The 13,357-nt window shown below is 39.2% G+C and overlaps 1 protein-coding gene, 1 long non-coding RNA gene and 1 other non-coding gene across 3 annotated transcripts; 2 read left to right on the top strand and 1 right to left on the bottom strand.

Annotated features, from left to right (window-relative positions):
- Positions 1-622: 622 nt before the first annotated feature.
- Positions 623-1,384, top strand: LOC131242764 (uncharacterized). Its single transcript, XR_009169714.1, has 2 exons — positions 623-827; positions 943-1,384. It is a non-coding gene; the product is annotated as an uncharacterized LOC131242764 (long non-coding RNA).
- A 2,941-nt stretch (positions 1,385-4,325) lies between these two features.
- On the top strand, positions 4,326-4,407 carry TRNAS-AGA (transfer RNA serine (anticodon AGA)). Its single transcript has one exon. It is a non-coding gene; the product is annotated as a tRNA-Ser (tRNA).
- A 4,002-nt stretch (positions 4,408-8,409) lies between these two features.
- On the bottom strand, positions 8,410-11,810 carry LOC131244405 (mannan endo-1,4-beta-mannosidase 5-like). The gene is made up of 5 exons (XM_058244014.1): positions 11,425-11,810; positions 11,111-11,305; positions 10,766-10,888; positions 10,445-10,647; positions 8,410-9,306 (listed from the first exon to the last, which is right to left on the bottom strand). The coding sequence occupies exons 1-5, from the start codon at positions 11,755-11,757 to the stop codon at positions 8,700-8,702; spliced, it is 1,461 nt and encodes a 486-aa protein (XP_058099997.1). The 5' UTR covers positions 11,758-11,810; the 3' UTR covers positions 8,410-8,699.
- Positions 11,811-13,357: the final 1,547 nt, after the last annotated feature.

The following is a 13,357-nucleotide window of genomic DNA, read 5'->3' as shown; positions in this document are numbered from 1 at the left end:
AATGAAATTTCTACCTTATGCCCATAAAGTTTATGATGGTAGGAATCTCACGGTTAAAGCACAGACACTGTATGATTGATCCGCAGGCTTAATCTTATATGAGTATTTCTTGAAACGTTGTTGTCCTAGAACTTTTTTTTTTTTCCTTTCTTTTTTGAAGGGTTTTGCTAACGTCCCCTGACCTTTTAAATGCACATGTGGTGACCTGTCATTGATCTGAACCATTCATTCATTCATACAATTTGGGGCAATAGATGGGGGTAGAAATCACGCCAATTGGATGATCCTAACTGTCCGATCAATAGCATGGAAAATGTACAGCCAAGAGCAAGAGGAGACATAGCTCCAATAATCGTCTTGAAACATCTTCGAGATAGATCCCACTTTGCATTGCTTATGACTCCAAAGTAGCACTATGGTTTGATGATTCTAACCGTTTGATCCATGGCTCGTAAACAACAGAAGGTTGTAACAAATTGGCCTCATTCAATGGGTTAGGATCATCTGATCAGCATGATTTTTGCACCATGGTTTGCTCGCATTGGTACTACTGAATGAAATGTCCCGATCAATGATTAATATAGATCACATGTGCTTTCATACAGAGTCAAAGAATAACAAAAATCTTTGTTTCTTCAGAATTACAGGTCTCTTTTGACCTTGTTGGTTGTTACATGAATTATCTTGTTTTATCCTACGATAGGTAATACTAGAGCTAGAGGCTTCCAACCCTGGTCTCGTGATTAGCTTTGTTGAGGAACCTGACTTCACTTGCGGCTCAAAATCTCATCAGCTTTGATACTATGAATGTACTTCGAGCGAGTAAGGTAAGGTTGCTCATGCGGATATTTAAAACGGACCTGAAAGTTGGTGTGTAGGTATGTGCAACCTGTGCTTTTTTCAGCTGACTTGATTATCTGACAGTAAATGTGGAATCCATAGGTTTGTTCAATTTGAAAAGAAGGAAAAGTTGGGTTTCCCAAGGGAGGTTAGCAATGTGGCAAGTTATACAAAGATGAGTCATTCTCAATCAAACATTGAAGATTGAGTTGATATTCAAAGATTTTGGGCAGCAACATCTCCATGGTGCATTCCATTGGATGAAGGGTCACACATACCACTTGTATTTATTGTTTTTGGAAAGATGGCGATTACTTTATTAGAAGGCAAAAAGAGAACAACGGGGAGAATCAGCCCGTTGAGATAGCGGGAAGATTACTCGCCTAAGAAAAGCGAATTACAACCTTTTAGGAGATCAACATTACACACATACCACTTGCATGATTTTCAATAGAGGAAAACAGACTGCTGAGCACACTATTGACATCCTTCAAAACTATATATAGCGACATTTAAGCTAGTTAAAAAAAAAAAAAAAAAACAACTGCAAAAGGCCAGCTCATCTGAACTGATTGATGCAAAGACATTGAACCAGCTGCATTCAGCATGTTTGGGACACTAGAGATGGCCTAAGGATTCTTACAATCTGCTACATAAACCAAAGCAGAAGGTATGAAAGAGGAAGATGGTGTGACAATATTAATGATGAATGTAGCAAAACATGGTCATTTCAAAAAACAACTAGAATCACAAAATAAAGCACAAGATCCCCTGTAAAAGCATAACTAAAAGAGGTAGGATACAATGCTTGACCCAAGAATAACTATACAGTTTGCTTGCATACAGCCCATGGATTAAAAATTGAAAACCGTAACTGGATTAAAAAAAAGTCCCCAATTAAATTTACAAATGCAAAATCCTAATTAGGGATTGAAAAAAAAAAAAAAAAAAACGCACATTTGATTAGGAATGTTATCTCTAAAAAAAGGGAATCCCTACTATGGATTAGGGATTGAAAAATGCTAATTAGAAATTTGAAGAATCTCGAGTTATGGATTAGGGATTTGAAAAATCCCCTAATACGAATTTTCAATTTCTAATATAAAAATGCTAATTAGGAATTATAAATTTGAAAAATCTCAAGTTATGGATTAGGGATTTGAAAAAATTCCCTACTGCAGATTTTCAATTTCAAACCCTAATCTCTAATCTCTCATCAAACTGTCAACCGAAGGGAGCAAAATCCCTAATCCTGAATCAACATCACCATGTAAAGAGAGAAGAGAAAGGAGCAAAATTCCTAATCCTAAATCAACATCACCAGGTAGAGAAACGAGTTGATGCCGATCTGAGAAAGAGAGGGAGGTTGAACTCGAGAGGGAGACGAAGAGGTCGACAGGAGAGACCGACGAAGCTCTCTCTCTCTGCTTCTTCTTCTTCTTCTTCTTCTTCTTTTTTTCCTTGCACGGCTGGAGAGATTTTTTTCTCTTTTTTTTTTCTGCACGGCGGGAGACGCGGAGAGAACCTCTCTACGCAACTTGAAGAGAGAAACGGGCTAACGCCGTTTGCTCTGCCGTTTGGGACGCGGATTTCCTGCGAAAGCCTTTCGCAAGGAAGTTCCTGCGCAAGTATGCTGGGTGAGGCCCACTGCAATGTATGATAGAAATTCATTCCGTCCATCGGTTTTGAGAGCTCATTTTAAGACGTGGGACCAAAAATTAGGTGGATACAAAACACAAGTGGGTCACACCAGAGGGAAAATTGGGAAAAGAAATTCCCACCGTTGAAACCTTTCTGGACTCCATCTTAATGTTTATACGCTATCCAAACCGTTTATAATGTCATTCCGAATGGGATGAAGTGAAAACATCAAAAATATAGCTTGATATATAACTTTTATGGCCAACATAATGATTCAACGGTTCTCACTGAATACCAAATGTTTCCTCTCGTGTGGCCCATATGAGTATTATATAAACCTATTTTTTGGTCTCACTTCCTAAAATGATCTCTCAAAACGAATGGACGGGGTGGATTTTACACGAACATCTCGGTGGAGAGAAACGGGCTAACGCCTTTTGCTCTGCCCTTCGGAGGAGTGAAGCCGGCCCCATATACGAGGGCCAATGGAATGCCGCCACCTCAACTCAGTAGCCCTTACGGTACTGAGTTACTCAGTACACAATCCGATTCCACTAATGTGAGGCCAGCCAACCTTGCGGGACAGAAAATCTGAGCCGTTCGTCCGGGGTTCAGGTTGCCCAAAATTGCACGAATTGGACGTGATCGGTATCCTACAAACAAATACGTTGAAAAAGTGGGCAAACGGTCTATATCCAAAGACTAAAATTTATCGTTGCAACGGTTAAGATCATCCAATCAGTGCAATTCTCGGTACATGGCCACCAACCAATCAGTGTAACTACCATCAGACTCTGTTGGCCAAACACGATATAGTGGGACCCATCCAATACTCAGATCTCTTACTGAGCATCAGTGAGTCCCATCATTCTCGTCCGTTGATTTCTTTTTTGTTGCCCATTAGCAACGGTCACTATTATTACAGCTCGGCTGCATTTAGGGTTGTCAATGGGCCGGGCTTGCCCTTTTGTAAAATTCAAACCCGTTAATGAAGAGCAGGGCTGGGCCTGGGGCAGCTAGATCTTGCCCACGACACAAGCGCCGGGCTAAGACGGGGGTGGACCCAGGCTCGAGCCTGTATGTTTTGGCTCGTCACGGCTCGGATCAGGTAAGGTTTTACTTTGTGGGCTTGGAATGGACGAACCTCGGACCAGAGCAAATCAAGGCCGTTGACGGCCCTGTCTGCCTTGTGTACATTGAATCCCAGCTGTGTGGGTCACACCTGTATGCTGAGTCAGCCACTGGCCATCATTTGACGTGGAAGTGTGGTCCAGCTGACGAGTGGATCGGATTGATTTTTGTGGACGATAATCTTCTTGGTGAAAGACAGGGAACCAGATTAGGTTCGGCCCTGACCATTGGTCCCACCTTGATGATTGTATATCCATGCCGTCCATCTGTTTTTTCAGCTAATTTTAGCCATGAGCCCAAAAACGAAGCGAATCCAAATCTCAGGTGGACTACTCCACAGGAAACTGTGCTGATTGACCATTAAAAACTTCTTGTGGTTCACAAAAGTTTTGGATCAAGCTGATATTTGTTTTTTTTTCTATTCATCCAAGTTTATATGACCTAATCAACAGGTTGGATGGAAAATAAAAATTACGGTGGGCCGTAAGATATTTTTAATGGTGGCATTAAATCACCATTGTTTCCTATGGTAAAGTACAACTGAAATTTAGATCTGCTTTAATTTTCATTCTCATTCCATAAAATTCACTGGAAAACCGGGTGGACGGTGTGGATATACAATGCCAAATGTCTCATAATCAGGACACACCTGATGGAGATAGTACGGTCAAGATCTTAAATATATTATATAAAATCGCATCCTATGCATCGCAGTGGACGTGCCGGAGTGGTTATCGGGCATGACTAGAAATCATGTGGGCTTTGCCCGCGCAGGTTCGAATCCTGCCGTCCACGCTTTTTTATTTTTTTAATTATTTGCACTTATTTTCTTTATTTTTCATGGGCCACCGCCCATTATGGAAAACGGGTCCAGTCAACAACTTGAGCCCTTGATTTCTTGGGGTCTATCATGGATTGATTTTTCTTCTAAAGAATTCCCTTTTCAAACGTTTGAAAGCTTGAAAGATCAAAATGCCAATCTATATTAGTTAGGGTTTCTTCCAATGTTTTCACTAATTATTTGCACTTATTTTCTTTATTTTTCATGGGCCACCGCCCATTATGGAAAACGGGTCCAGTCAACAACTTGAGCCCTTGATTTCTTGGGGTCTATCATGGATTGATTTTTCTTCTAAAGAATTCCCTTTTCAAACGTTTGAAAGCTTGAAAGATCAAAATGCCAATCTATATTAGTTAGGGTTTCTTCCAATGTTTTCACTACTATGTATTCAATCATCTCGACCGTTCTATATATGGCCCACGTCCCAGATGACACTTTTTTATTTCTCCAGACATTTAGGTGACAATTTTCGGCCGGCTTATATATGCTGATGCAATTTATTTTTTATTTTCCCCTTTCATTGTTAATTGGTATATTTTCTTAGATGGTGTTCTCTAATTAGTGATTTTTGATTTATGCCTACTTCATTGTAGGGCCCACTTCATAGATAGTTCTAATGTAATGCATATATGCCACATGTACTATTTATACTCGGAGAGATGTCATGTGGACCATTTTACTACATTGACTCTCTCTGAAGGCACATTCACCCTTATGTTGCACATTTGGGGCCCACTCCATTGTTCTAATGGTATGTTCCTTTTCTTAGGTGGCCAATCTTCATCTCATTTTAACTGGTTCACATAATAATTTCATATAGAATCTGGATCCTTTACTGAAAATCTTGCTTGTTGCAAACTAATTGAACCACATCATCACACACTGCATTTAATGCAGCCATGCTAATAATGTCAATAATAACATGGATTAATCACGATGCAAGAAAGTAAGATTTTTTTGCTCGTGGCAATCAGAGGATCTGGATTCTTTCGTATAACATGACAATAAAAGGTCGAATAGGTACCAATATACATGACAGCTAAAGATAGATTAGACATTAAACCCAGCCAAAATTGACAAGAGTTATCCTAGTCGTCCAAGTCTCAATTCCTTAGTTTTTGAACAATGATCAGAAATATAAGATCACTTAATTTTAAGTATAAGACCATTCCAAACATGTCACTTATCCTCCGTTCTAAGCCCTATGATCATGCACAATGTGGGCCCTGCCAAGTGAGTGATTGACAGCTAATCATGGTTTAACATTAATTTTAACAATGATTAAATGAATGTGAGCCCCACCAAGTGAAAAATCAAGTTCCTTAGCATATCAATCTTCTCTTGTGGACATGGATTGAAAGGAATCGTCCAAATAGGACGCGACTCATTCAATTCTAATCTGGTTATGTCACATGAATCAATATTCAGTGTAGATGGTGATTCGATCAGCCCAGACCCGTCACAACCCACCTGACTCAACCGAATTGTAACGGAACTCAGGACAGAGTCTTTAAGTTTTAAATAATTAAAAAAAAGAAAAAAAAAATGCTTGGAGATTCACATGCCTCGGCGCAGTAGGTTAGAATTTTCTTGATTGAGTCCATGGTTAGATGCATTTACCATGTGGCCCATCATCTCACATCATTGAATGATTTAGAAGGTAGATTTGGTTCTTCATATAGTGGATGTTTTATTTTCATTAATCACATTAAGACCTGTGAACTGTTCATCATGTAGTGATTGGGAAGATGAACCCACATCTATCATCTCAAAACCACATGTACCGCGGTGATAAGCAGCAACCCAAATAAGGGTGGACCCAGATTGTTTCTCAATTTATTAATATTTAGAGAAATATTAACAAAATGTACCACTAATTGCAATGCTAATTACTGTAATCAATATAAATGTTGAATGAAAGAGAAGGGAGAAAAAGGGATTTGGAGAAAACCATGTGTTAAGAAATACTTCAGTCTTCTTGTATCACTATGAGTTGCTCCTAGTTGCATTGGTTCACTTGGACCATCTAATCAATAGGTATGAGCTGTCTGTTTAAAAATCACACTAATTGGATGATCCAATCCATCTTGACTTATCCTTTCTTCTATAGGTGTCTCTCTAAGCTATGGATGGAATGGTTAGGATTGCGTAACGTAAGCAATTCATAATGGTTCTTAACCAATAGATTGATCAAATTAGAACTGATAGAGCATGGTGAATCAATCCATTTATCCCATAGTGTAGGCCTCACATCCCATGGATTAAGACCTTGGTCCCAGGCCCTACATCCCATGGGTTAGGACCTCGGTCCCAGGCCCCATATCCCAGGGCCCGCCTCACACAAGACAACTCTAAAAGCTCGAATTGATAGAACATGATGAATCAATCCATTTATCTCATAGCCTAGGCCCCACATCCCATGAGTTAGGACCCTGGTAGAACTCCTCTCGTGGGCCCCACATCACATGGGTACCACCTCACACGAGCCACCCGCTTCACATGGGTGGGGCCCACCTCACACAAGCCACCCACCTCACACGGGCCGCCCACCCCGAGTATATCCCTGCATCCCACATGCAACCTCACTCAAGCTCGGTATGAAAATGCATGTGCATTAGGTACTATAACTTATAGTGCTCTTCCTAACCTATTTTATAAGTGCAAAACAATATAAGTGGAATAATATCTAAAAGAGCACTAAAGTCACTCACACTAGTTTAACACTCTCCCCAAAATGAAGCATAAATATCACGCATTCATATAAGATTACAAAGATGAGACAAACAATAGTGGCGTCTTTTATCTTCCCTAGCCCAATGACTGAGAAGGAAGGCTTGTCATCTTGAACCCATCTGAAGAAGCTATGATTGCAAAACCCTTATCTTAGGATTCCTTCCTAGCCCAAATAGTAATTGGAGATGCTTTCCTTGTTGAGATGGTTAATGGTACGAGGTTCTCATTTTCACAACAATATCATACTGCATATAAGGTGTCAGCAAAAATTCCCTCCTACAAGAATAACATCTACAAGTTGATTGTTTATATGTTTTTCAATGACTTAATGGATGCTTTGTTATATATATATATATATATATATATATATATATATATATATATATATATATATATATATATATATATATATATATATATATATATATATATAAAGCCTCATAGTCTAATGAATATATAACCCCTGCAAGACAATGACTATGGCCCTAATGATCTATCTTATTAGAGACTTTTCTACATGTAGATGGGGAAGCTTACTACCTCCTAAGAACATTTGTTTTTTACAATGCTTAGATGGGTGGTTGATATTTGTTTTTGCTGTAAATTTCTATAACCAATTTAACTTTTTCATATCAATTGCAATGCTATGCTCTGCATTTGAGTATGGTGTCTGTATACTTGATGTAACATCTTCATTCTTAATATGTGCACCATGGATTTGAACAAGTTAAGATGACTGGTATGTAGAATGTCCTTGATTTAAGAATATAATATGTGTAAACACTTATTTTATCGATGTGAATCTGTTTGAGGGTGCAACATGCAAAGGATTTTATTTATTTGTAAATTGTAACCATAACCAGTTATAGCATGCTCAATTCCATTTACTATTGGCCTATTTAGATAGTGGAGTCGTCCACTATTTGTTCTTAGCGCGTCGCCGATTCCATAGGAAAATCCAAACACTATAATTACATTACCATAGGTAGGAACGTAGACCATCCTATTATTTTTTTAGCACTAAACCCTGCTTTTCATACACAATGCAATTGATGTAATTACATCACCAGGGTTACTAACTGTCAATTTTGCCACGATAGCAAATACCACAATAGTCAGTCAATTACAGATGTTTTCATAATACAATACAGGTAATTAAGAAATTTATAATCATTGTTTTTTTCAATTGCATTGCTATGGAAATCTCAAATCCAAACAAGCACTAAGAAAATTTATTGGCCAGGGAGAAAAATGATCTCTCTAACCTATTTTATTAATTGCGTAAAAATACAAGTGAAATTGTGTCTTGGAAGTACCAAAGTAAAAGAACACACATATACTCTAACAATAGCTAATGATTATTTCCACAGAACAGTATAGCTAACAGGAGGATGACAAACACATTCCAATCCATCTCTGCTTTCTAAAATCCTAAACCCTAACCCTAAATAACAACGCAACAAGTTCTAAATAGAGAAAAAAAAATTTGAAATAAAATCATTTTTGAATCGCCCTAAGGCCATGTCTTCCTCCATTTCTTTGGCCCAGTTAGCACATGAGGCCTTTTCCAACCATATGTCCTAGAAAACATGTGATCATGTATCCGGTTATCTGGCCTGCTTGGTGTATTCCCACGCCGTCTGCCTAACCTACGTCCGTGTGGCTCGCTTAATGCATGCCCGTGCTGCGCGCTCAACGAATGATCATTTTTCACAACCTGCGCCTTTGTGAATTTATGATTATGTGGCCTACCTAACATGTGACCAAGGGCTGACATTTTGTGAGATTGTGTGGTGATGACTGCACTTGTGGAGGGACTCTGGGGTAGGATGATCTCATAGCCATCATAGTATGAGTCCATCCCCTCTGCCATGAGCTGCCATACCAGGCCGCCGCACATCGCCCCTCCGCCACTGCCACGCGCAAAGTTGTAAATGTTCCGATAAACAGCGGTCAGGTATGAGTCTCGGACGCCTATGCTGTAACCTGGGTCTTTCTTAGATTTTCCGAATTCGGCGAGAACTAGCGGCTTCTTCAGTATCTGTCTCGAGTCGACCGAGTGACTCGCCATCCATCTCTGCATGAACTCAAGCTGCGCGCCATCGTTTTGTCCAGATAACCTGTAGATTAATAAAAATTATAAAAATCAATATGTCTATAGTAATATTTCTTTGTAATCTATAGATTAATAAAAATGATAAAAATTAATATTTCTTTGTAATCTAAGTATTAATTCTGTTAATATTGCCAATAAATACTATAGTAACTTGAATGAAAAATATAAAATAGAAATGCTAATGACACCAAGCGACCCACAAATCCGACATGCCAACATGGTGAGACTCGAGACGCTCATCATGTGGGCCCACCCATGTGCATTGAATGTGGACAGCTGAATTTATTTATTTTTCTTTAGTTACCTCTCAAACAGGTTGCGTCCAGATTAGACAATTCATCAATCCATGCATAGAATGGGTGAAAATGCCATTTTCCTTACTTCTAATCTAACTCATTTTTTCTTTTGCTTTTCTTGGAGTGTAGACTTTTTTTTTTCTCTTTTGTTATTTTTTTAAATTAATAAAATTTTATTAATCTTTCAAAAAAAATAATAAAATTTTATTTATCTTTCAAAAAAAATTTTACTTGAAGCTATCAAGAAAAAAGAATGACAGGTGAATGAGTCAGAGCTCAAAGTGCGAAAACATACATTTGTGAGGCCTTTTTGAAAGTCCTGTGGTAGAGAAACTTTTGAAGTAAAAACAAAAAAATATAATTTTATTTTATTTTATAAAAGATTTTTATCGAAAATCCTAAAAACCTTAATGTCTGAAAACGGTCCTTGATTATTTTGAATTTTCAAAAGAATCCCCCAGTTTTAAGGATGATTAGTACAATGACCAAAATACCCTTGGTTATTTTTTTATAGGAAAAAATAATAATAAGTGGCATGGTGAGCATTGTAGGACGAACGGGGTTTGTGTATGACATTCAACCATCCAAGCAGTGTACATTGTTGGATGTGTACATTGTTCTGATCCAATTATATATCTGATCCATGGTTAGAAACAAAGGCGGGTTTTCTGGCGATAATGATTAATTGCCCAAGAATTAGCTGATCCAATTATCAGGTATGTGGTCCACCTAGCGATTGGATCAAAATAGCCAAAGGTATTTTTTCATAAATTCACATTTTTTGAGGATTTTTGAGGATTTTTTTTTTCATACCCCAAAAAAAAGGGAAAAGGAAAAACATCTCACCATATATCAGGATATGCATGTATTGTAGCAAAATCAATCTCCTTAATGAGATTACTCTTTATAAAATCAGTCCCAACTTGGTAACCAGGGTTATTTTGCTTCTTTGTTGCCATTGAATCCCCATAAAAACCCTCCATCCCTATCTCCAGCATGTGATTTCTGTCTATAGACTTTGTGTATGTTGCCATCTCTTGAGCCCAGCCCTGTATCATGAACCCATATTAGTCAATTTCAATTACCCAACATGACCTTGTTTTAAGTAATCCGAGACGCCAGAACAAATGCAAATGTGCATAGTAAGAAAAGGCAGCCGACACTCACGTGTACTGTATTTCCTGAATAGTCGGCTTGGCAACGTGGTTCGTTGATGAGCTCCCATGCCATGATCGTCGGGTCATCTTTATACACCTTTCGGGTGATGGTGTTGAACCTGGTTAACACTTTCTACACCACATTGGATCCATGGTTAGAAACAAATGTGGGTTTTTGGGCGATAATGCATGTGCATGAATGGCACACATGTGTGCACATGAACTTGTACATGTTGGTATGTGTATTTCTTGTGCCGAAATACTAAATGCCCACATGCATGCATGCAACATCGATGCGTCGTCCACTTCATCGTGCCCCATGCATGAAGATAATTAAAAAGCTTTCTTAATTTACCTTGACATGATTCTTATAATAATCCTTCACGACCGGATTTGTATAGAAATCATCGTCGCTGCTAACTTGTGCACCTGCATTTCTCGCCCATTGAACATACTGCGGTCGTCCACCGAAATCTTTGAAATTGTTTGCCAAGCTCAAAATAAGGCGGACCTTATATCGTCGTGCCTCTGAAATCACAAAATCAAGAGCCTAATATCCACCAAAACCACATTATTAAAATCCCAATCTGTAATTGTCTATATTAGTGAAAATGACTGAATCCCATAGACGAAAAAGATTGAAAGAAAGAAAGAAAAAATATTTCTGACCTGAAAAACGCGTTCGTCATATACACCAGGCGACATCTGCAGAGCCCGATCGCCTCCGTCACTAAAGGCCCACGTCCGACATACGGTGAGGCCGGCTGCGGCGGCCTCCCGGAGCACATCAGAGACCTTGTGCCTCTCAGTAGGGTCAGTTGCAACATTCATCATCCAATAGGAATTGAAACCATTGAAAAGGAAAGGGGACCCGTTTAGGACGAATTGGGTATTTCGGGTACTAACAAATCCTCTCAGTTGTGGGACCCTAGCTCCACAGGCTAGGCCCAAAAGGGTGAAGACCACATAAATGTAGCTGATGGGTCCATTAAATCTGGCCATTGATTTCTGGGAAGATAGGATGGATTGAGGTGGGGTTGTGAGGAATGGGGTGATAAGGGTGGTGGTTGATTTATAGGGGGATTACGAATAGAGAGTGTTGCTAGAAATAGCTATTTGCAGGATTTAAGAGGGCTTTCGGCGGTCGGGTGGGGCCAGAGATGGATGGTAGCCAAATTTAGTAGAGGTTTTTAGCTAAGGCAGAAATGAATGGTTGGTTAGAGGGAATATGGGATTGGTAGAATTAGATTGGCCCAAAAATAGATGTTGTGGGAAATGGTGTGGTAGAGCCATCCTTACACGGAAACGGATTGGCTACTCCCCCTGCCACCAGCCCAGTGGCTGGTGGTCGGTGCTATGTGGGCCCCACCATGATGTTTGTGTTTCATCCATTTTTACGGATCATTTTACTGCTTGATTCCAAAAATGATAGGGATATAAATCTCAAGTGGAACAAACCACAGGAAAACAATAGTGATTGGATATCCACCATTAAAATCCTCCTAAGGCTCACTGTACTATTTATTTGACATCTAATCTATTGATTAGGTTATACAGACCCAGACGATGGGAAAAAAACAAATATCAGGTTGATCCAAAACTTTTATGGTCCTTAAAAAGTTTTTAATGGTCGACATTCATTCATCACTGTTTCCTATAATGAGGTCCACTTGAGATTGGGATATACCTTATTTTTGGTTTCATACAATAAAATGATCTATAAAAATAGATAGACAGCATGAATGAAACACATACATCATGGTGGAGCCTATAGAGCACCGACCACCAGCCATTGGCTGGGGGCAGGGGAAGTAGCCAATCCGTTTCCTCCTTAAATTGTCCACGTGGCGGGTGGAATTATGCATCAGGACCGTACATCTTTGTGCACCTTACCATGGATGGCCCATGTTAATATGGTTATTCTAAAACATTTGATCAATGGGCCTTCAAAGGGATGGTTAAAAGGTGGTGGTTCACGGAGAAAAGGAGAGAGAGGGATGGATAGGATAGTCCAATTGATGTTATTTTTTAGCAATGGGCCATCTAAGTAAGAAACAACTAGATGGACGGTCCTGATCAAAGAAATACGGTAGAGGTGGTCCGTGATATCAGTTCACATTGTCGGTCAGTTAGAACAACCGCTAAAAATAGCATTGGCCAATAACATGGCCCTAACACGAGGCTTTGTTGGCGGGGAATGTGACCGTTAGCAGACGGTTGGGCTGTAAAAACATGAAACTGCCTCCATGCACTGTACTCACGAGAATCTGCATGCCATCAATATCTCGGATATTTCTCATCTCATGAGGATATACGAATCAGCTAATCTTTCATATCGTGAGAAAAAGAATTGGAAATTTCTTTTCGGATTTTAACCGGAAAATGCCCTCAGGATTAGGATTTTACAAACAACAACTTCGGGAGCCGGCATTCCAGGACAGGGATTTCTTAGAGGAGAAATTACACTATTATCCTCATTTATTTATTTTTACATAGTGGAAAATGGAGATTTGTGGAGCCACATGGTCTATGCCTGACATCCAACTTGTACACCATATGCACACCAATGTGATTATAAGGAGAACAAAAAATATGGGTGAAT

Source organism: Magnolia sinica, chromosome 4 (assembly GCF_029962835.1).
Source record: "Magnolia sinica isolate HGM2019 chromosome 4, MsV1, whole genome shotgun sequence".
NCBI classification, from domain to species: Eukaryota; Viridiplantae; Streptophyta; class Magnoliopsida; order Magnoliales; family Magnoliaceae; genus Magnolia; species Magnolia sinica.
The sequence above is the reverse complement of the archived record's forward strand: the minus strand, read 5'-3'. Positions and strand labels throughout refer to the sequence as shown.